We start from the raw sequence: 24,425 nt of genomic DNA on the forward strand, positions 1-24,425 counted from the left end.
TCTTAATTGGTGAGTTTAAGCCACTAACATTTAGGGTTATTATTGAGATATGGGTTGTTCTTCCAGCCATTTTTGTTTATTTATGTTACTAAACATGGTTTGTTTTCCTCTTTGATTATTCCCCCCCCCCCTTTACTGTCCTACCTCCCACTGTTGGTTTTCATTGTTATTTTCCATTTCCTCTTCCTGTAATGTTTTGCCAAGGATGTTTTGAAGAGATGGTTTTCTAGCTGCATATTCTTTTAACTTTTGTTTGTCGTGGAAGGTTTTAATTTCATCTTTCATCCTGAAGCTTAATTTCGCTGGATACACAATTCTTGGTTGGAACCCATTTTCTTTCAGTGTTTGAAATATGTTATTCCAGGATCTTCTAGCTTTCAGAGTCTGTGTTGAAAGATCAGCTGTTATCCTGATTGGCTTACCCCTAAATGTAATCTGCTTCCTTTCTCTTGTAGCTTTTAAAATTCTCTCCTTATTCTGTATGTTGGGCATCTTCATTATAATGTGTCTAGGTGTGGATCTCTTATGATTTTGCACATTCGGCGTCCTGTAGGCTTCTAGAATTTGGGATTCTGTCTCATTCTTCAAGTCTGGGAAGTTTTCTCGTATTATTTCATTGAATAAATTGCTCATTCCTTTGGTATGGAGTTCTATACCTTCCTGTATCCCAATGACTCTTAAGTTTGGTCTCTTAATGTTATCCCATATTTCTTGGATGTTCTGCTCATGGTTTCTTAACAGTCTTGCTGAGCTGTCTATGTTCTTTTCAAGTTGAAATACTTTGTCTTCATTGTCTGATGTTCTATCTTCTAAGTGTTCTACTCTGCTGGTAGTATTCTCAATTGAGTTTTTAAGTTGGTTTATTGCTTCCTGCATTTCTAGGATTTCTGTTTATTTGTTTTTTATAACCTCTATCTCCCTGTATAGTTGATCCTTTGCTTCCTGGATTTGTTTGTGTAATTCCTTGTCGAAGTGATCTTTCATTGTCTGATTTTGCTGTCTAATGTCTTCCTTGATACTCCAGATCATCTGAAGTATATATATCCTGAATTCTTTATCTGACATTCCATCTGCTGCAGCTGTTACCTCTTCTAAAGTTGAGTTGACCTGCATTGCTTGTGGTCCTTTCTTTCCTTGTCTTTTCATACTGCTTGCGTTTCTTTCTTCTTGGTGAAACTGTTGTGTTTTTGAAATTTTTTCCCCCCCTATATATTTATATTGCTCTTGTATAGTTGAAAAGTCTCCCTTGCAGGTGCGGGCGGGGGCTCTGCTCTGCCCCTTCTCCAATTGGTGTGAGGTGTCTACCACGCCCGCGGACCCCTGGGCCTGATCCGCCGTTCTGTCGCAGGTCTGCCTACCTTGCAGGTGGGGGCGAAGGCTCTGCCCTGCCCCTCCTACCACGCCTGGGGACCGCTAGGCCTGATCTGCAGGTTGGTCGCCGGTCTGCCCACCTTGCGGGCACGGGTGGCAGTTCCGCTCCGCCCCCACTCCAATTGGGGTCACTTGACCACCACACAGGTGGGCCGCTGGGCCTGATCTGGGCGCGGGCGAAGGCTCTGCTCTGCCCCTACTCCAGTTGGGGTGAAGTGTGTACCACGCTGGCAGGCCGCTGGGCCTGATCCGCTGGTCTGTCGCAGGTCTGCTTACCTTGCCGGCGGGGGCTGGGGCTCTGCCCTGCCCCTCCTACCACGCCCGCAGACCGCTGGGCCTGATCTGCAGGTTGGTCGCAGGTCTGCCTACCTTGTGGGCGCTGGCGGCGGCCCTGCTCCTCCCCTCTGGCTCGACGACAAAGCGAGAGAGACTCGGGTATCTGTGACTCACCCTCCCTACCAGGGGACCAACTGTTTCCGTCGCCGCTGGCACCGATGAAGTTTTCTCCTCGGCTGCTCTCCGATGACATCAGATCTCTGCCATGCTGGCATCCCCTGTTCTATGGCTGAATCCCATTTTCTTCTCTTCCAATAGGCGGAGCTGTGCGCTCTGAGCCGAGCTTCTGCCCTCTATGTGCTGACAGAAATCCCTGTACGGTGGCTCCTGGGAGTCTCTCAATCCTGTTAGTCCAGAGCCCTTTCACTTATCCGGCCCCTCCCCCTGTTCCTCCTCCCAGCCAGCCAGCCAGGTCCTGTTCACCAGAGGCGGTTCCCCAAGGATCTGATTACACTTGCAGCCCCACCGCGTGTCCTATATCCCTAATGATGAACACCCTCTCTGTCATTCATCTAAGCCCCAGTGCTGTGGTGGGGTGATCTGGGAACCAACAGTTTAATTTTTCCAGACCCCTTTGTTGGGCACGCCCCCAGAAACTGGCGTCTAAGATCTTGGGTGTCGCTGCTGGTGTTAAGGGGAGGTGGGGATCTGGAATCCCCTCTGCTTCCCTACAGACATGCCCCCAGAGAGATTCCCGAGGTTTCCTGGCTGCTTGTATCTGGAGGGGGTGGGAGTCACACACCTGCTAACGTGGATTCCGCTGGGAAGGAATTCTGTCGGGGGAACTCTGGTGATGTCACCTGTCTGCTATGGCGGGCCCCAGGCTCCTTGCCGGAGTGTCCGAAGGGAGGGGTGGGACTGGTCTGTCTCTGGTTGGTTTCAGCTCCCGGTTCGCTATTTCATGAAGGCTTGGCGAGAGACCTCTTCCTAGAGTCCCTGCACCGCTCCTGCTGCACTGCGCTTCAGAGGCTATCCGCCCTGACACGGGGGCCGCGTGCAGGCAGCCGACAGTCGCCGAGTCGCGCGGGCAGTGGCTGGTGGGTCTGGACCTCTGCGCTGCGTGGCGGAGATTCACTCGTCTAGCGCAAACTGTCACCTCCAAAAATCCTACCAATTCCCGGCTGGTCTCTCTTTAGTGGAATTTTGCTAGGAGTTTCTCAGCAGGTCGAATCTAAGCGTATCCATGCGTCTCTCTGACCCCGTTGTTGCGGAGGTACTGAAAGCGCTGCCTCCCCACTCGCCGCCATGTTGGATCCCCTCCTATTTTTAGCTTTTTGGAGAAGGCTTCTTGCTGTATTATCCAGGCTGGTCTCAGACTTGTGGACTCATGAGATCCTCTTAGCAGTCATTTTCCTTTCCCTTCCCTCCCTCCATCCCCTGACAGCCGTTTATCTATTTTCTGCCTCTCTGGATTTGCTTAGTCCGGAGGTTTCATATGAATGCAGTTATACAATGTGGAGCCTTTTATCTCTGGCTTTTTTCGCTTAACATGATACTTTAAAAATTCAACTATGTTGTATTTTATTCCTTTTATGATTGAATAATTATTGTATAATTATACCATATTTTGTTTATCCATTTATCATTTGATTCATTTTTATTTTTTGACTATTTTGACTGTTAGAAACATTCATATTCAATTTTTTTTTATTAAGGCTTGAACCCAGGGGTACTTAGCCACTGAGTCACATCCCCAGCCCTTTTTATTTTTCCTTTTGAGATAGGGCTTTTCTCAGTTGCTTAGACCCTCACTAAATTGCTGAAGCTGGCTTTGAACTTGGGATTCTTCTAACTCAGCCTTCCCTGTTTCTGGCATTACAAGGTGTATGCCACTCTACCCTGCTCATGTCCAGTTTTTTTTTGTGTGAATACATTTTCATTTGTGTTGGTTAGACAACTAGTAATGGAATTGCTGGATTGTATGGCAATCATAAGTTTTTTATGTAAGTTTATTCCTTCTAATGGTATTCCATTGTATAATGTACTACCAGTTTATCATTTGTTAATCGATGGACATTTGAAGAGCTTCTTATTTTTAGTTATGAATAAACTGCTATGAGCTATGAGCATTTATGTACAAGTGTTTTTGTGGACATATTCCACTGCACCACCTACCCTTAGATAAACACTTAGGAGTAGAATTGTTGGATCATAGGTAGGTACATGTTCAATTTGTTTTCCAGTACTGGGGATTGAGCCCAGAGCCTTGCAATTGCTAGGCAAACATCCTATCACTGAGCTACATCCCCATCCCTTTTTTATTTTATTTTGAGACAGGATCTCATTAAGTTGCATAGGTTGGCTTGGCCTGGAATGAGGCTGGTATGCTCCTGCCTCAGCCTCCCAAGAAAGTGGTCTTAGGTGTGTGTCACAAGGTGTATATTTTTTTTTGGTGTGGAGGGGGATGGGTACTGGAGATTGAACCTCAGGGGTCCTTTACTTCTGAGCTACATACCCACCATTTAAAAAATTTTTTATTTTGAGACAGGGTCTTCCTAAGTAGCTGGGATTATAAGTATGCACCAACATACCCACTTAATTTTTAAAATATCATCAGCCTTGGGTATGGGGATTGGTTCCAGGACCCCAGTATATATCAAAATTTGTGGATGCTCAAGCACCTTATATAAAATGGTGTGGTATTTGCATTTAACCTATGCATATTCTTTTGTATCTTTTAAATCATCTCTAGATTAATTATGTAATACCTAATACAATGTAAATGCTATGTAAATAGATGTTATACTCTATTGCTTAGGGAATGATGATAAAGAAAAAAGTCTGTAGGGTCAGGATAGATACAATGTTTTGTTTTATGTATAATTTTGATGTACAGTTGATTGAATCCATGGATGTGGAACTCACAGATTCCAGGGTCTACTATACTCATATGGTCTTCCAAAGTGATTGTACCATTTTAAATTCCCACCAGCAATGTATGAGAGTTTCAACTGCATCATGTCCTCTCTGCACTAGATATTATCAGTCTCTTTAATTTTAGCTTATCTGGTGGGAGTGATACCTCATTGTAAGTATAATTTGCATTTTCCTGCTTAGTAGTGAAGTTGAGCATCTTTTCATATATCTTTTTTGCCATACGGATATCCTTTTTTTTTTTTTTTTTTTTTTTTGGTACTAGGGATAGAACTCTGGGGTGCTTTTACCACTGAACTAAACCCCAGCCCCTTTTTCTGTTTTATTTTGTGACAGGGTTTCACTAAATTGCTGAGGGCCTCACTAAATTGCTGAGGCTGATCTTGAACTTGCCATTCTTCTACCTTAGCCTCCCAGGTTGCTGGGATTACAAGTGTGCCCCACTGTGCCCAGAGTATTGTTTTGTTCTGTTTTTAGACAGGGTCTCACTAAGTTGTTGAGGCTAGCCTCAAACTTGTGATCCTCTTGTCTCAGCCTTCCGAGTTGCTGAAATTACAAGCATTTGCCACTGTGCTTGGCTGGATTTCCTTTTTGTGAACTGTGTTCATAGTTTTTGTCCATTTTTCTCTTCTTTTTCTATCCCATCCTCTTCCTTTCTTCAGTACTGGGGTTTGAACTCAGGGATGCTCTACCACTGAGCTGATTCTGTATCCTTTTTTATTTTTCATTTTGAGACAGGGTCTCACCAAGTTGCTCAGACTGGCCTCATCCTTAGGATTCTCCTGCCAGAGGCACCGAGTTTGGTGGATTACCCATGTGCTCCACAGTGCCTGGGAACATTTTTCTTAATAGTTGTTTATCCACCCTTTATACTTATTTGAAAGTTATTTGTATTGAAATATCTTTTTTTCCCAATTGTGGGTGGACTTTTCACTTTGTTTATGATGCTTAGTGTATAGAAATTGGGGTTATTTAGTTATTTACTTATTTTTTGGTGTCTGTGCATTATTGAGCATGTGCTCTATTATTACACCACTAGCCTCTGTGGATTTTAACATAGACACACTTATCCTTATCTTCCTTTATGGCTGATGTGATTTTTAATTTAAAGAAATAACCCATGTCTCCAAGATTGTAAAGATCTGATTCAAAATAAAATTTTAAAAGGCTGGGGATGGAGCTTAGTAGAAGAGCACTTGTCTGGCATGCTCAAAGTCCTGAGTTCAATTCCCAGTACTGGGGAAGAAAAGAAAGAAAGGAAGGGAATATATTTATAAAAATTTGAGTTAGCTTTTACTTTTCAAGTTTGATCTTAATTATTTATTCAGTGAGGGGTTTAAAGGTTTTTTTCCCCTCTCCATGGCTAACAGTTTCCTCAGCACTACAGAATAGTCCAATATGAATCACACTAATCTGGGGGAGCTTCATCTGCCATATATCTAGTTTCTGTGAGTATGTAAATCCTGTTTAAAAGGATATTATTGACATAGTGACAAAAGTTATAAAGTACTTAAGTGTAAATCTAACAAAAGATATAGACAGATTTTTAAAAGAAAATCATACTGTAAACATACTGGCTCCTTACTCTTCATTTCTAACTGCTCCTTTTATTTGAGCATCAATACCATACTGTCTTAATTAGTATAATAATATAATCAGCTTATCAATTTCCATGAAAACCCTTTTTGGGAATTTTGATTGTAATATGTTAAATTTTTTTGCATTAAGACTCTGGATTAATTTGAGACAGTTGGCGTGTTTACATTAGTCTTACTATCCATGAGCATAGTATATAATTCTATTTACTCCAGTGTTCTTTAATAACTCTCAGCATGATTTTCTTTTAAAAATTTGTCTTTATCTTTTGTTAGACTTACATTTAGGGACCTTATAACTTTTGTTGCTATTGTTAATGATATCCTTTTAAAATTCTCAGTTTTTGTTTTTTTCTTTTTTGGTAGGGGAATTGAACTCAGGGGTGCTTTACTACTGAACTACGTCTCCAACCCTTTTTATTTTTTTATCTTGAGAAAGGATCTCAATAAGTTCTGAGGGTCTCCCTAAATTGTTGAGGCAGGCCTCAAACTTGCCATCCTTCTGCCTCAGCCTCTCAAGCCGCTGGGATTACAGGAGTGCGCCGCTGCACCCGGCCTCCAGCCTCTTTTTATCTTCAGGCAGGGTCTCACTCAGTTGTCCCAGGCTAATGTTGAAGTTCTGATCCTCCTGCCTCAGTCTCTGGAGTAGCTAAGATTACAGGTGTGCATCACTACCCCTGGCTTGATATCAATTTTTATAAGATGATCTAGTTTTAAGAGGAGGATGGCTCTCAATATCCCTTCTAGTCTCATAATTCTCTTATGAATGAATTGCCAGTTAAATGGAAATGGTGTAGAACCATCTGTTAGTGATGTATGGAGTAGCAACAAATGAAGTTTCAGGACAGGATTGAGTTTCTTGTAACATTTTTCAGGTCAGTGGGGGCATATTGGGGTGGTGTGAAGAAGCAGTAAGGTTGCTGCACATGTAGGGTGAAGGGGGCCACCTGGAATGGGGGACCAGGGCCTGGGAGACCAGGTGCTGGTGGCTCTGGGTTTCTTTTTTCTCACCTCTAGGAAGTTGTTTAATGAGAATCAGAACCATAGGTTTCAGCCAGGCAGGGTGGTGCATGCCTGTAATCCCAGAGGTGTTGGAGGCTGAGGCAGGAGGATTGTGAGTTCAAAGCCCGCTTCAGAAACTTAGGGAGGCCCTAAGCAACTCAGTGAAACCCTGTCTCAAAATAAAATATAAAAAAGGGCTGGGGATGTGGTTCAGTGGTTAAGTGCCCCTGAGTTTAATCCGTGGTACCAAAACCAAAACCAAAAACCCCCCAAAGATTTTGTGTCTCCCTATCCACATGCCTACCTAGACCATGGTAGTCTTCTGCAAACTCAATCCTTAACTCTGTGAAGAGACACATCCCCAATATCTGGGTCAGTCAGAAAGAGACAACACTCCTGACCAAGCCTGAGGCATGCAGAGCCTTCTAGGACTAAGGCAAACAACCCCAGGCTTCTGTTAGAGGGAATGAGCATGAACACCAATGCATTCGAATTGATTCTAGGTGGATGAAATTCTTTAGGTAATTTAGCTCCTAAAAGGTGATTTCTGTCTTTCTATCTGTTAAGAAAATCAAGAGAATTGTCAGAGTGGCCTTCTCTTGAAATAAGACTTTTCTGGGTGGTTTTTGTTTTCTTCACTTGTCTTTTCATTTAGAGAAGCTCTGCCTGGCTCCTTCTGACCCTCGGGGCCTGTCTGTGGGAGGTACAGGTAGTGGCTGACTGTCTGCCTGTGCCATCGGTTGTGCTCACATGCTCCCAGCCAAGACTGTGCACCCCCAGAGCCAGCCAGTTGCAGAGTCTTGTTGAAGTCCTCTGGCTTCTCTCTCCCATCACTTTATTTCATTTCATTCCGTTACCATTATCTCCTGCCAGTTTGGGTTCCATTTCTCTGACATCTGTCATGACCTCCTGACTCACTGCACCCTCCAGCCATCCCATAAACTGCTGCCCTGTGTATATTCCCCCAGCATATGTGGCCTCCTCCCACATGCAGGTCTGGTATGGATAGCCACATGTGGAAATGCATACTGAGTGAATGAATCACCATTTCCAAATCATCAATGGGCTCCCTTTGCTTTTAGAGCTGCAACTTGACCTTCAAAACCCTTTGCTGGCAAGCTTCCAGGTCCACACCCAGCTGCCTTTCCCAGTCTCCCGCTCTTCCCACTGCACATCTCACTGTGATCCAAGTGGGGCTGTTTCCTGAGCATCTTGAGACACAGTGCTCCCTGCTTTTCTTGATATCAGCCCCTCCTCTTGTTTTCCACTAGCATCGCTTGGTTTTTGGCTTTTATTTTGGTTTTTGAGTATTTTGAAGTTCCCTAACTAGACCGCTTCCTTTCAGTCTCTCCCCCAACAGAAATGTCTTTGCTGCAGTCCCAGTACCCCGACTATGCCACTGACGAGCCACTAGCCTATGACTTCATCTGTATAGTAGGGATAATACATTGGTGATGACAAACTTGTGGGCCTTGAAGGGTAGTAATAATATACACCTAAAAGTTTTTTTCTTCCTGGGTACTAGGGATTGAACCCAGGGGTGCTCTACCACAGAGCTGTATCCTCAACCCTTTGTAGTTTGAGACAGGTTCTCACTAAATTAACTAGGCTGCACTCAAACTTGAAATCCTTCTGCTTCAGCCTCCCAAATAGCTGGAATTACAGTCATGCGCCATTGTGCTTGCTTGTCTCCTTTGTATGTTGAATAGTCTTTATTCTCCACCTCAGAAGTTTATTGAAAAATAAAAAAGCCTATTATGTTGACGATTGACTGTATCAAAACCACTTCTTGCCAAGCATGGTGGCTCATGCTTGGAATCTCAGCAACTTGGGAGGTTAAAGTAGGAGAATCACAAGTTGTTTTTTCTTTCTCTCTTTCTTTCTTTTTTATATATGACATCGGAATGCATTACAATTCTTATTATACATATAGAGCACAATTTTTCATATGGAGGATCACAAGTTTGAGGCCAGCCTCGGCAACTTAGCAAGACCCTGTTTCAAAATTTAAAAAAATAATAGGGCTGGGGAGTAGCAAGCAAACAAAAAATGCTGCTTTCTGAGGTTTTCGGGTCTCTGCTAAGACATCCTAGCCACACAGAGTTTCAAGCAAGATGCTACCTCAGGCTGAATCACTGTGCTCTTGACATATATTTGGGCAGAAAATGGATTTGGTTATACTACAAGGAGTCAGAGAAGAAAAGGGTTATTTGTATTAATTGCCTGTAATTTTTTCACAGACACATTCTGATCTTGGTGAAGATCTATGCAGGATAGGTGGGCCTGGTCTTCACAGACCTTGGACACCTTAGGCCAGGTGCTGTGGCCTTTAGATGTGCAATCAAGAACTTGGTCGTTCTTTATAGAGGGTCCCTGGTCCCTGTTTACCAGTAAAAGAGAATGTGGATTTGGTGCTTGTGTGGCTAAAACAGAGGACAGAAAAAACAATGGGGGAAACTGGGCAGGATTCTTGGAGGAGGGAGACAGCAGCATGTTCCTGTTGTTTAAAAGGAGAGTGAAAAAAACAAGGGCAACCCATTGGAGGCGGTTAAAGGGAGAACAGAGGCGGCAGAGTCGCAGCCGCCCCTTAAAAGCTCCAGGAGAACAGCCCAGTTCGCCACAGCCAACGGATGCTTTTCTGCTCACCATTAGCCTCACCCTGCCATAGCACCCTAAAGAAATGGCCACCCAAACACAGGGGGTAGTTTGGATCTGAAATGTCTCCCACAGGCCCACGGGTTAAAGTGTTGGATCCCTAAGAGGTGTGGCCTGGTGGCACATCTTCAGGTCATTGGGGCTGGGCCTGGAAGGGGATAATGGGACTGCAACCCTTCCTCTCTCTGTTTTTTCAACTCCTGGCCATGAGCTTCTCACCATGGTGTGCTGCCTTGCTGAAGCCCCCCCCAAAACAAGGCACACCAGCCACAAGCGGAAACCTCTAAACTTTGAGACAAAATAAACCTTTTTCTCCATCAGTTACCAGGTATTTGTTACAGTGACTGAAAGTTGACTAACGCAGCAGGAATGAGTAAACAAAATAATGTAAAGCAAGGAACCAAAAAGAGTAAGCACGCATTGGCTATGGCTACAAGAAAATGCCTACAAGCTGGGCGGTGGCCCATGCTTGTAATCCCAGCAGCTCTGGAGGCTGAGGCAGGAGGATCACCAGTTCAAAGCCAGCCTCAGCAATGGCGAGGTGTTAAGCAACTCAGTGAGACCCTGATTCTTAAAAAAAAAAAAATAATACAAATAATGGCTGGGAATGTGGCTCAGTGGTTGAGTGCTCCTGAGTTCAATCCCTCATAAACCTCCCCCACAAAAAAAAGAAAATACATCCCAGATGGGAGTTCATGTATGACATAGTCATCAATGAGTACATATTACTCTCCCCTTCATTAGCTGTGGTACATGAGCATATTACTTCTCTTTGCCTCATTTATAGGAGGGAGTAATAGCAAAACCTGTCACATACAGTGTTGTGAGAATGAAATGAATTAATACATACAAGTTTAGAGAGAGCTAGCATTCGACTAAGTGCTCAATATGTGTTTTTCTTTATTCTCATCAGTAGAGACTGGAAGATAAATAGATAAATGATAGAGTTCTCTTTTTTTCCCCCTTTAAGGTACGCAAGAAAAAAATCATGTTTAAAAAAGATCCTACCTTTTCCTTATGTAATTGATTGTCATGGAGAAAACTCTTATAAGGACATCAGAGAGACTTCAGGAAATATGGTGGATGTTGATGTGCAGTTTGTTGAGAATTTTTATTACACTACGTATTATTACAGTGTACTTGCCTATTAGAAATGTGATTGGAAACACCAGGCACATTTAAGTCTGAAAGCTCGGGGTAGGGCTGTGGTTGGCTTTTCCTTTTGTGGTAATCCTGGGGTTGAACAGGTTGATTTCAAGCTGCTGGTAACTCGATCATGATGATTGCTCTTCTGGTTGGGCAGGGTTTTTACTCTTTCTTTAAAAGTGTTTTTTAAATTGGAACAGTAATATGTGTGCATGGTAAAGCATTTAACAGCACAAAAGGGAATAAATTTAAAAAAGTGAGTTTCCATCTAGCATCAGGCTTGAGGTTCCCTCCCTAGAGGCAGCTGGTGTTGACAGTTTCTTGAATATCTCTCATGTGTACACACACAATTTTAGCACACTGTATGCACACAATTATAGATACTATATGTACTGTTTTGCACCTTGCTAACCATGCATCTTGAAGAATGTTCCATACCAAAGCACAGTGATGTACCACGTTCCTTTTCATAATGTAAGATTGAATCATATAAAATAGTTGAGTTTTTAAAAATTGTGAGAACAGCCTTTATTGGTTGCAATGGTAAATAGAAGAGAGAATATGACTATTGCTACTGGGGTGGCATCCAGAGACTTGGACACCACCCTCCAAAATGCTAAACTTTAACTGACAATTTTGTATGATTCAACCCAAAATACCTTTGAGAAATACATTTATATAATCAATCTTGTATAATCAATTTCCTATAGACAGACATTTATATGTTTTTATCATTGGGTATTATCATGGATCTTGTCATACATGTTCTTGTTAATATATGGGTGCATATGTAGGATAAATTTCTAGAGTATATGGTTGGGCTCCTGAATAGTATGAAGCTTGATAGATTCTGCCGGTTGCTTTTGTAAGTGGTTTCAACAATTTGTGCTGCAGTTGGAAATGTAAGAGTATATGCAGAATTCTTGAAAGAAGAAAGAATGAAAAGATGGAATATTCATTCTCACTTTCTGTCTTAGTCCATTTCCTGTGGCTATAGCAGAATGCCACAGATTAGGATATTTATTTATTTATTTATTTGGGGTACTAGGGATTAAATCAGGAGCACTCAACCACTGAACCACATCCCCAGCACTTTTTTGTATTTTATTTAGAGACAGGGTCTCACTGAGTTGCTACCCAGCCATTGCTGAGGCTGGCTTTGAACTGGCGATCTTCCTGCCTTAGCCTACGGAGCTGTTGGGATTACAGGCATGTGCCACTGTACCCAGCAGATTGGGTAATTTATAGTGAACAGAAATCTATTGGCTAATGGTTCTGGAGGCTGGGAAGTCAGAGATTGAGGGACCAGTATCTGGTAGGCACGTTCTTGCTGCCACATCCCATGGTAGAAGTGTCACATGAATGAGAGGAAAGAGAAGGGGAGAGACGCTCAGGGGGTGAATCCACTCCTCTAATAACAAACCCAGTCCTGCAACTTGGCATTAGCCCATCTGTGAGGGTGGAGCCCTCTTGGCCTAAACACCTCTTAGAGCTCTTAACGTCTTACGTCAGTGCCATCATAATAGCAATAAAATTTCAACATGAGGTTTTGAGGGGACAAACGATTAAACCATGGCACCTTCTCTTTGTGCTCAGAAAGGCATTGAACTTAATCTTCTTTGTGTAAGGATGACTCTTACGAGCTCAGGGATAGTGATAATAATTGTAGTAATGCTATGATAATAATTGTAGTAATAATAATAATGACAGCAACACTTTAATGAGCACTTATGTGCCAGGCAATGTTCTAAGCACCAACCCCGCCCCCCGGCCCTTTACAGTGTGATCATGATTAGGTTGAATTCTATTGTAATTTAAGGTTTATGTATCTCTTCTTGGCAGTGTTGGTGATTGAATGCAGGACCATGTGCCCACTAGGCACACACTCTACCACTGAGCTATGGCCCAGACCTTTTAAAATTTTACTTAGAAGCCAGGAGTGGTGGCACATGCTCCTAACAGTTGACACAGGAGGCTGACACAGGAGGATCTCAAGTTCAAGACTAGCTTCTGCAACTTAGTGAAATTCTATCTCAAAAAAAGAAGAAAGGGCTGGGGATATGCTGCTCAGTGTTTAGTGTCCCTGGGTTCACTCCCCAGTAACAAAAAAAAAAAAAAAGGAAGGAAGGAAAAGAGAAATTTTTATTTAGAGACAGGGTAATGGTTCTCACTAAATTGCCTGGGCTGTCCTCAAACTTGATCCTCCTGCCTCAGCCTCCCAAGTAGCTGAGATTACAGTTATGCACCACCACACACAGCTACTTTTAGTTTTTTAAAGTCAGTTACTCAGTAAAAATATTTACCTTTTATCTATTTGTATAATTTCTTCTTTTATGTGCTGGGAATCGTATCCAGGAACTTATACATGCTTGGCAAATGCTTTGCTGAGCCACATTCCCAACCCTTATAATCATTTTCTTAGTTGTCCTCATAATATGGAATTTTATCAGATTCTGCTTGGGGTTAAAGACAAGAATAATCACCCTACCTCTTTTTTTTTCTTTTTTGAGGTAAAGATAGAATAATTAATGGCAAAGTCAGCACCATTTTTTGTCCTTGATCTAGTGGGTATGTGGTTGAGCAGTCTGAAGTGGCAGATTGAGGCTCTAGTCTCATCCCCTTGAGGATGTGGATTTGAATCCCATCACTGCCCTTTCCCTGCCCTCTGGTGGTACTAGGGATTGAAACCAGGGGTGCTCTACCCCGAGCCACATCCCTAGCCCTTTTTATTTTTTAATTTTGACCCAGGATCTCACTGAGGGCCTTGCTAAGTTTCTGATGCTGGCCTTGAAATTGTGATCCTCCTGCCTTGGCTTCCAGAGCCACTGGGATTGTGGGTGGACGCCACCAGAGGTACCCTAACTTTGAAAGGCCAAATAATATTTCATTGTTTGTTTATATTACATTTTCTTTATTCATTCATCCATCAATAGACATTCGGGTTGCTTCCACGTCTGGGCTATTGTAAATATTCTGTTATGTATATGGGTATACAAATGTTCCTTCAAGGCCCTGCTTTTCAATTGTTTATATACCCAGAAGTGAGATTGCTAGATCATATGATATATCTATTTTTAATTTTTTGGAAGCTTCTGTGCCATTTTGCATAATGGATGTACCATTTTACAGTCCCACCATGGCTGTGCTGTGGCCCACATCCTAGGCCTTTGCATTCTGTTGAAGTCATTTACGAGGTACTGGGCAAACATCTGCTGCATACTTGCTAAGCTAAGTGTTTGATGGATTTGGGAAGCAAGGATAGGACATCTAAAGATGAATCAGGCAGAGAATTTTCTGGGTGATGTGAATGTTCTATATTTTGATAAATGTTTGGGGCACAGGTTATGTATTGTCGAAACTCTGTAAATGTACACTTAAGGTTTGTACATTTTATTGTATATAAAATTTACATCAAGAGAAAAAACCTAAACTATTGAACTCCAGTTAATGACATGCTCTCTGAAGTTTTAGAGGAAAGAGCACTGATGTCTGCAATTTATTTTGAACTGCGTAAAAAAGGAGATTAATGGACAGATAAAGAGAACAATTGGTGATAAGCAAGTGCAGTATATTTAAAATATTAATGAATCTATTCTCTTTGAAAGTTTTCATAATAAAATGTTGGGGGTAGAAGATGAAAAGAGAACCCAGAGGACCTGATCTTTACCTTATGCTGCATAGTTAATGGCCTTTTGTGTCCTAGCCTCCTCTTTTGGAGGTAGTAGGAGAGCATGGAGACTGATACTGGTTAATCTGAAAGCATTTGCTCCTTACTGTAGCCTGTTTATAAACCTGAGTCATTCCCAGAAATGTCTTATGTCTTGAGGGATCAGCCAGCAATTAGTAATGGCCAATGATTGCAAGCAATGTTGAGGTCCTCCAGGACCTGCAGAAAGGGACACTTTTTGTATCATATCTGTCTTGGTCCATTTTCTGCTGCAATACTAGAATACCAGATGGGTAATTTATAAACAATTCACTTGGCTCATGGATTCTGAGTGTGGGAAGTCCAGGGGAATAGCCCAGCAGCTGGCACAACCTTAATGCTGTGTCATGGCATGGCAGAAGGGCCAGTGAACATGTGAGAGGCAGAAAACTGGGATGATTCCTCCCCCACCCTCCAGTGCTGGGAATTGAATCTAGGGTCTTGCACATGTTAGGCAAGTGCTCTGCTACTGAGCTACAACCTCAACCCAAATTAAGTTGAATTTATCACCCCCCCCTTTTTTTTTTTTTGCTACTGAGGATTGAACCAGGGATGACTCATTAATGTCCTGAGGCTAGCCTTGAACTTGGAATCCTCCTGCCTCAGCCTCCCAAGTCGCTGGGATTGCAGATGTGCCCAGTGAATTTATCCCTATTTTAAGGAGCTCCCTTCCATGATAATTAACCCGCTTTCTCAGTGGATTGAGCCACATTGATCCATTCGTGATATCAGAGCCCTCATCTCCTGATCACCTCTTAAAGTTGTCACTTCTGAGTTCTGTTGAAAGTCAATTAAATTTCAACATGAATATCTGGAGGGGACACTCAAACCATGGTAATGAACTAGAACACAGTTACACTTAACTGAAGTGAAGCTTTCATAAAACTGTACTTTCATGTGCCCTGATATTTTCTTTTTTTGCAGTACTGGGGATCAAACCCAGGGCCTCACACATGCTAGGCAAGTACTCTACCTGTAAGCTTCTCTAGTATTTTCCCTTTCTATTTTTGAAAAAGAAGTTTTTGATCCACTAATGAGTTAAGAATCTGTATTCTGAAAAATGCTGTTCTAACATCAACCCTGGAGACCCAGAGATTGACAGATACAATTTACCATTACAATCAGTATAAATGGACACCACTATGAAAACTATTAATATTTTCAGATGTTCCCCATAGTTTTCAAGGCCTGTAGATCTGGGTTTCATTACCTGTGTCATCGCAGTTTCTTAGTTGTGCCAGAAAAAGATGGTTAACCTGTCAGTCTCAGTTTTGTTATCTGTAGCATGGAGATATTAGGGGAATGCACACTTCACAAATTATTATTATTATTAATTATTTTTGGCATTGGAGATTGAACCCAAAGATGCTTTACCACTGAGCTACATCCCCAGTCCCTTCTTATTTTTTTATTCTGGGACAGGGTCTCACTAAGTTGCTGAGGCTGGCCTTAAATTTGAGATCCTCCTGCCTTTGTCTCCCAAGTTGCTGGGATTACAGGTGGTGTGCCATTGTACCTGGCTCAGAGAATTCTTGAAAAGGATTCAGTGTAATGATGTCTATACAGTGCTTTGCCTAGTGCCCAACTGAGAGGTTGCAGTAAGTTGTCAACATTTTTTTTTCTTTTTTCAGTGCTGGGGATTGAACCCAGGGCCTTGGGCTTACAAGACAAGCACTCTACCAACTGAGCTATACTCCCAGTCCCAATTGTCAACATTTTTATTAGTCATGCATTCAGGAACTTCTGTATGTTTGGACTGCAAAAGCAAGCAGACTGCACTTCCAAGGAATATGGTGTTCCTTGTTATGTTCTTCAGTTCTTTTTTCCTGTTGGTGTTCTGTAGAAGTAACCTTCAGGAGTACCCCATTGTTTCTGCAGTGCTCAGTAAACAGTACTCACTTTCAGCAGTCGTTGGTGGCACTGGCAAGAGAGCCATTTGGAAACATGGGGCGTTTGGCAGGCTGAGTGGTGTTTGTTTTTGGAGACTGCCTTGGCATAATCCTAGGTGGAAGCGATGCCTGGGGTTTCTCACTGATTCATCCCTTTGGTGTGAATTCTGAAGACACTGCATCTGACTTGAGGGATGGGCAGGAGGAACACCTAGGACTTCATTAAAGATGTGCTTCTTTGAAATTTCCTTTCTGAGAGATTATTCCACATCATTTGAATTTCTTCCTTTTTAATCTGAACAACTTTGACTGCTGGTGGAAATAATTAGAAAGCGTTCTGGTATTTTTGGTACAATTAAAAAATTTTACTCTTATGTAATTAATAGAATCTTAGGATTTTAGAGCTGGTAGGACCCACACAACTATGCCACTTGATGGGTAAAGCTCATCCATTAGAGGGGAAAGAACACAGGGCCTCTTGACATCAAGGCCAGTGCCCCTCCTTGCTCATGTTGGCTAGAGAAGAGTATGTTAGCCAGAGAGCTGGTACATTTTATCACAAGCTAGCCTAAGACAGCTATTATTATTATTGACTATTTATCTGAAATGCTTTGGGCCAGAAGTATTTCAGATTTTAGTTTTTGGAATATTTGTACACACATAATAAGATCTCTTGGGAATGGGATCCAAGACCTGAAAAAAACAATTCATTTATGTTTCATATACACCTTATGCACATAACCCGAAGGTTATTTTATACAGTATTTGTAGTGTGCCTGTTTCTTGACTGCTTCATGACATCAAGTGTGGAATCTTTCACTTATAGTGTCATGTCAATGCTCAAAAAGTTTTGGATTTTGCAACATTTTAGACTTTAGATTTGCAGATTGGGAATGGTCTTCTTGCAGTAAAGTGTGCTTCTGTGGTCCCTTCTGAGCACACAGTTTTCTACTCTCTGTAGTTACCAGTTTATCACCTAGAGTAGCAAGCAATTTAGGAGTCTCCGTGGCTTAACACAACAAAGATTTACCTTTTGCTCACATATTGTGTCCAATCTGGATTGGGTGGAAAGTGTCTTTGCTCTGTTCTGCACAGTCACTCATGGACTTTGGCTGATAGGAACCCCATCATCTTACAGCCAGCCATGTAGCATAAGTGCCTTCCAGGTTGCCATGGCAAGACAAAGAACTCACACCCACTCTTCTATGCATCTGCCCAGAAATGCTAAGTCATTTTGCTCACTGCCCATTGGTCAGAACTGGTCATATGACCATACTGGGTTGCAAGGGATTTAGAAACATGGGTAATACGTGGAATATTCGAGCTTTACCAGGAGAAGTGAGGCAAGGTATTAACACTTGTTAAAACTGTAATTTGGAAAATTGTAGCTTCCCGTTTTTTAGGTCTACCAAGTTTTATGACTCTCCCAGTTTTCTAAGCGTCCATATTCATGAAGGCCATTGTGGCAATGACCTTTCTTGTTAGCCTGGTGAGGACAGGGAAGCTACTGCCAACCACAGAGTCCATGAGCAGAGCAGCACACAATAAACATGATAGAGGAATTGTGGGGCCAGCTGTGACGTCATTACCAGAAAGGATGTTAGATGATCTGGGCTGTGGCATGCATCCTCCTGGTTACTTTGTGTGGTTAGCTGTCCCTCACCACCAAAAAGATAAGAAGGACCTAATTCCCTGGAACTGGTGAGTGTTACTTTATATGGCAAAAGGAATTTTTTAAAATTTTATTTTATTTTAAAATTTGTTCTAATTAGTTATACATGACTATAGAATGCATTTTGACACATGGGACACAAATGGAGCACAACTCCTCCTTGGCTAAAGGAATTATATAGAGATGTGATTAATCTTCAGAAGCTGGGGTTATCCTGGATTATCCTGGTTGGTAACTAGTGCCATCATAGCTTGTATCCTTAAAAGGAGGAGGTGGCGGAGATGTGACAGAGAAGAAGAGGAGGGGAGAGTGGGACCATGGTGACAAAGAGAGGAGTGATGTGGTTCCAAGCCAAGGAATGCCTGCAGCCACCAGAAGCTGGAAGGGGTAAAGAGCGAATTCCCAGAACTTCCAAAGAAGATATGGCGTAGCTGCCATCTTGATTTCAGTCCAGTGATACTGATTTTGTATTTCTGGACTCCAGCTTCTGTAAGAAAGTAAATTTCTGTTGTTTTAAACTGCCAAGCTTGTGGGTATTTTTTTTTAATAACAACAACAGTGAACTAATTTACTTTGGTACATACAATAGCATTTTTCATCTGTAAGAGTGGCAGAGATCACCAAATTCAATAATACTTTCCATTGGTGAGGTTGTGGGAAATAAAGTCTGACCTGTCTTGTGGGTAGGAGGGCAGTTTAGTATATAACATCTGTGGGGGTAGTTTGGCAAGATCTATCAAAATTATCTCCTTCGACCCAGTACATTATTCAAAGTCTGGAATTTATGTATGAAATGATGTAAAAACAAGAATATTCATTGTACCATTGTTTTTGGTATGCAGAGATTAAAAACTACATAACTGGGGCTGGGGATGTGGCTCAAGCGGTAGTGCGCTTGCCTGGCATGCGTGCGGCCCGGGTTCGATCCTCAGCACCACATACCAACAAAGATGTTGTGTCCGCCAAGAACTAAAAAATAAATATTAAAAAAATTCTCTCTCTCTCTCTCAAAAAAAAAACAGACTTCATAACTGTTTATCAAGTGAGCCTGTTAAATAAATCACAACACAAACATTCAATAGAATACTGTTATCATATTTAAGAAATGAGGAAACTCTTTATTCAATACTTAAGTGAAACAATCCCCCCCACCCTCCACACTCAATTTTATTATAATGCTGGAAGTATTTTTTTTTACATTGTAGATGGACACAGTACCTTTATTTCATTTATTTGATTGTTTATTTATTTTCACATGGTGCTGAGGATCAAATCCAGTATCTTGCACATGCTAGGCAAGTGCTCTACCACTGAGCTACAACCCCAGTCCCTGGAAGAATTCTTAAGAAACCGATAATGTGACTACGAATGTGAATATCTGTGCAAAAAACAAGGAAAAGTTAATAAATAAACGAAGTTAAGTTTTATGGCACTGCAAAGCCCTGCGATAAGGAAACCTGGTTAGTTGTGTTTGCTCATTTCCATGAGTAACGTCCAGTACAGTCTGGGTTCTGTAGAATGCACTAGAGTAATTCTTTTCAGTGTATTGCCATACCTAGACTTATTCTACTTACTCTGATTTTTTTTTTTTTTTGCTCTCTCTCTCTTTCCATTGGACTTCTGATGTTTAAGTCTAGGTAAGAAAGAATTATGTGGAAAAAATGAATGATGATATGCTAGTAATAATTTAATTTTCAATTAAAAATTTTTAATTAATTTACAATTGCTCCTGAATTACCTCTTTCTTCATGCCAGAGCTTCCTAACTGGCAGGCTGAGATTTGATTTCCTCAGGCTTAGAGCATACAGAGTCAGGACCAGGGTGGCCAAAGCCCTCAGGATGGTGGTTTCTGCTTAAAGAATTCTACCCTTTGGCTCCGGTAGGCTGTGTAAATATTAATTATTTTCAATGTGTGCAGTGATGTGGAAAGGTTGGTAAATATGGCTCTAGGCAAAATGTGGACTTATATTTTTAAAACATATGCTACATAAAAATAATTTAGGAAAAAAAAAGTAGTTGTGGTCTTTGGGGAATTCCTGATGGTGGTTTGCCCCAGTGTGGGAGTCCTCAGCCCTTTCCTACTGAGCTGAGCTGAGCACTGTGGGCAGACACTCCCCTGCTGAGGGTACTTGGGCACGCATAAGACTATTGGAGGGAGAGGAAGAGGGGCATTTTAGGACATGATCTTGAACTTGCTCTAATCTATCAAGAGAGAAATAATCAAAAGACAGCGAGCATGTCCACTGTGGGTAGGAACAATGTCATTCTGACCTGCCTCATAACTGATACCGAAGTTAAGAACTGCTGTCCCCAGAGAGTAAGTGACATTTTACGCTGTGGCCAGCTCAGTTTAATTTCAAACCACGAAACGAGAGGTTTTTAGGTATTAAAGGCAAGTAAAAAGCCATCATTTAAATGCTGTATTTACATATAACATTAATAAAAATAAGAACTTTATTAAGTTCAGTTTTCATGAGAACTGTGCTGTTTGTCCTTCTGTTACGTCCTGGTGGGTCTGATGATGTTGGTAATGCTGTCTGTTCTTCATGTTTTCTGGAAAAGTAACTGAATTAGTATGTCAGTGTAGTACTATCTGAAGAAATTCAAGAGCTATTAAAATGCTTAAAAATAAAATGATCAATTCTTCCTTTGTTCTCTCGACAGGATAATTGAAGCTATCTGCATAGGGTGGTTCACTGCAGAGTGCATCGTGAGGTTCATCGTCTCCAGAAACAAGTGTGAGTTTGTCAAGAGACCCCTGAACATCATTGACTTACTGGCAATCACGCCATATTACATCTCCGTGCTAATGACAGTATTTACAGGGGAGAACTCTCAGCTGCAAAGGGCTGGAGTCACCTTGAGGGTGCTCAGAATGATGAGGATTTTTTGGGTGATTAAGCTTGCCCGTCACTTCATTGGTCTTCAGACACTTGGTTTGACTCTCAAGCGATGTTACCGAGAGATGGTTATGTTACTTGTCTTCATTTGTGTTGCCATGGCAATCTTTAGTGCACTTTCTCAGCTTCTTGAACATGGGTTGGACCTGGAAACATCCAACAAGGACTTTGCCAGCATCCCCGCTGCCTGCTGGTGGGTGATTATCTCTATGACTACAGTTGGCTATGGAGATATGTATCCTATCACAGTGCCTGGAAGAATTCTTGGAGGAGTTTGTGTTGTCAGTGGGATTGTTCTGTTGGCATTACCTATCACTTTCATCTATCATAGCTTTGTGCAGTGTTATCATGAGCTCAAGTTTAGATCAGCTAGATATAGTAGGAGCCTCTCTGCCGAGTTCCTGAATTAATGCATTGCAAATCAATTCTTGCATACACTTGGTTTGATAGAAAGAGTTGACGCTGCTTCATATTTATGTGTTTCTTGCTGGGTGAGCACTGCAGGGGCATTGGCATCATCTTGGTAGGATAAAAATTATCCTTCCCAGCTGAAGGGATGAAACAGTTTACTTATTACGGAGTAAATAGGATTGAGGCTGCAAAGGAAGAGCAATGATCCTAGAGCAAACTTTAGGAATTTATTTGGTTTCGATTTGTCTCTTCCTTGCCTTGAACAATTACATAGTTCTGTTTTGTGTGTGTGTGTGTGTGTGTGTGTGTGTTTTAAGTACATTATTTGGACACTTTGAAACAGAAAGGTACTATTTTTCAAATGTTTCTCCATCTTAACGAATTCTGAAGAAGCTTGGAACTTGTAGTGTTATTTTTTGACTAACATTTTCATTTCTAAATGTTTTATAATTTCTTGTATCAATGTCAGAAGTATCCTGGAAACATATGTCAAATGCAGGAACTGTTTAACAAATACTTTAAAATTTTGGCCAAAATTTAAGCTGTATAATGGAGCTGGATACAAGTGTGAATATTATTTGAGAACCTTTTCCATATTTATCTATCCTCTGCTTTATTTTTATGCCTATTATTTACCTTATCGTATCGCTTCATGGAAGCTTGAGTATGTTCGCCCTTTTCTATTTTGGGTTTCTTTATCTCTTTACTGAAATGACTTCAAGAAAGTATTTAAGAATGAAGAGAGCTTGTATTGTTTAGTGTTTTGTTGGATAATATTAGAATTCATTGCTGTTACTAGGTGATAATTGTTCTAACATTCAGATGTCCAAACAAGAATATTCCCATCATAAAAATGATAAATAGAAATAGTTGATATTATCAATATTATAACCCATATTTGTCATCTTATTCTCATAACTTTCCCCCCAGACCTCATGAGTTTAATGAGACTCACCAGATGAAAGTATATTTATGTAGCCTTTTGATACCAAAGTCATACTTATGTGTTGTCACTAGATTATCATTAAAAAAGGAACATTACTGTACTCTTAGTTGCTGAGTAGCTAAGTCAGTTTTAAGCTAGCTAGAAGCAATGAATACATAATTATTTGACCTGATCTTCACCATTGTAAATCAGTTACGGTAAAACTCTTTTTTGTAAGACTATTGAGTAATATACCATATTAATCTGACTAGAATTTTAGTACTAGATAATGTGCAAGGTGATCATTTAGTGCTAAATTTTAACAATATGAGCTAGAATTTTGCCTTTTCAACCAGTTGATAAAAAGAAGTCATTTAGAAACAAAAAATTAAAAGTCATAGTTTTATGAATAATTTATTGTGCACATTATAATTATTGGGAGTGGAGGAGAGAAAGATTGGGAAATGGTAGATAGAACAGAGAACCTAAGTGTATTTATTAAAAAAAGGGGGGAGGGGGCGCTTACCAGGAATGGTCATTAAAGCAACATTAGCCATCAGCTCATTCAGACTTTTGACTATTATGGGTAGAAACCCAGGGCAAGAGAGGGAGCTGCAGCTAAAACCTGGATCTCCAAAACCAAAACCTAGCCCTGCAGTTTTGTTTATTTTTGTGTACTGGAAACTGAACCTAGGAGCCCTCTACCCCTGAGCTACTATGTTTTTTTTTTTTTTTTTTTTTAATTATTATTATTTTTTATTCTGAGACAGTGTTTCATTGAGTTGTTGGGGCTGGCCCTGAACCTGCAGTCCTGCCTCAGCCACAGGAATTTCACTGGAATTTCAGGTGTGCTGCTACTGCAATTAGCTGGGGTTTTGACACCTGGTAGGTTCTGACAAAGCTTTGAGGAACCCCGTTTCTTTTTCATTGTCATTGCTAATGTAATGATAGCAAAGCTGTCCCCCCCGCCCCAATTTTCTTTCCTGAGTTTAGCTGATATTTAGGCCATTCAAAATCTCACTCCAGGGCTGGGGATGTAGCTAAGTGGTAGAGAGAGCTTGCCCAGCGTGTGCAAGGACCTGGGTTCAACCCCCAGTACTGGGGGAAAAAAACCTCATTCCATCATTCTCTCTACTCCCCCCCCCTTATTTATATGTTTCTTTTTTTCATACTTAGTACATTCTGTTATTTATTGCATATTCATTGTATTTGTAAAATTTTTTAGTTGTAGATGGACACAATATCTTTATTTTATTTATCTAATTTTATATGGTGCTGAGGATTGAACCCAGGTCCTCATACGTGCTAGGCAAGTGCTCAACCACTGAGCTATAACCCCAGCCCTATTCATATTTTAACATAATTGAAATATGTGGCATGGATTTTTAAATTTATTTTTACCAGTTTGGACTAAGGTGTTGTGATTCAAACAAATAATATGCAAATCATAGCACCTTCATATTACTAATAAAAATATGATCACCTTCCATTTACTGGTACTGGGAACTTTTCATGTGAATATGCATTATCTCCCCCAAATAAATAACTTTCTTGAGGGCTAGGACCCTCTTTCTTGCACACACCTGCATTTTCCCTCAGTGTCCAGACTGGGACACAAAATTTCAACTGATGTAGGGGTAGAAACTTCTGGCCTGAAAAGAGAAGGATACGTATATGCCCGTACACATACGTGTATAGCCACACATAGGCACACACACATGAACACTGTTCACACACAGGCTTCAAGTTGCCCTTAAGTAACAAGTCAAAACTCTCTTGTTGATGATGTCAGACTTTACACAGGGCTGCTTTCCAGAAAGAAGCATGTGGGCTAAATACTGATGGCAGTTCCACTGCCCATTTATGAAGGAGGGTCTTTTTTTTAAACTGGGGATTGAACCCAGGGGTGCTTTACCACTGAGCTACATCCTCAGTCCATTTTA

At 41.2% G+C, this 24,425-nt stretch overlaps 1 protein-coding gene across 2 annotated transcripts in view; it reads left to right on the top strand.

The window, feature by feature from the left end:
* Kcng3 (potassium voltage-gated channel modifier subfamily G member 3) overlaps positions 1-24,424 on the top strand; it is a 45,365-nt gene extending 20,941 nt beyond the window's left edge. For both annotated transcript variants that reach the window (XM_046425244.2, XM_058573552.1), the window contains exon 2: positions 20,911-24,424. In XM_046425244.2, coding sequence (XP_046281200.1) covers positions 20,911-21,556 — 646 coding nt within the window. In that variant the 3' untranslated portion in view covers positions 21,557-24,424. The remainder of the gene's footprint in view (positions 1-20,910) is intronic.
* Position 24,425: the final 1 nt, after the last annotated feature.

This window comes from Marmota monax, unplaced genomic scaffold (genome assembly GCF_021218885.2).
Source record: "Marmota monax isolate L192 unplaced genomic scaffold, Marmota_monax_Labrador192_F-V1.1 WCK01_AAM20220418_F8-fsc00015, whole genome shotgun sequence".
Lineage (NCBI taxonomy): Eukaryota > Metazoa > Chordata > Mammalia > Rodentia > Sciuridae > Marmota > Marmota monax.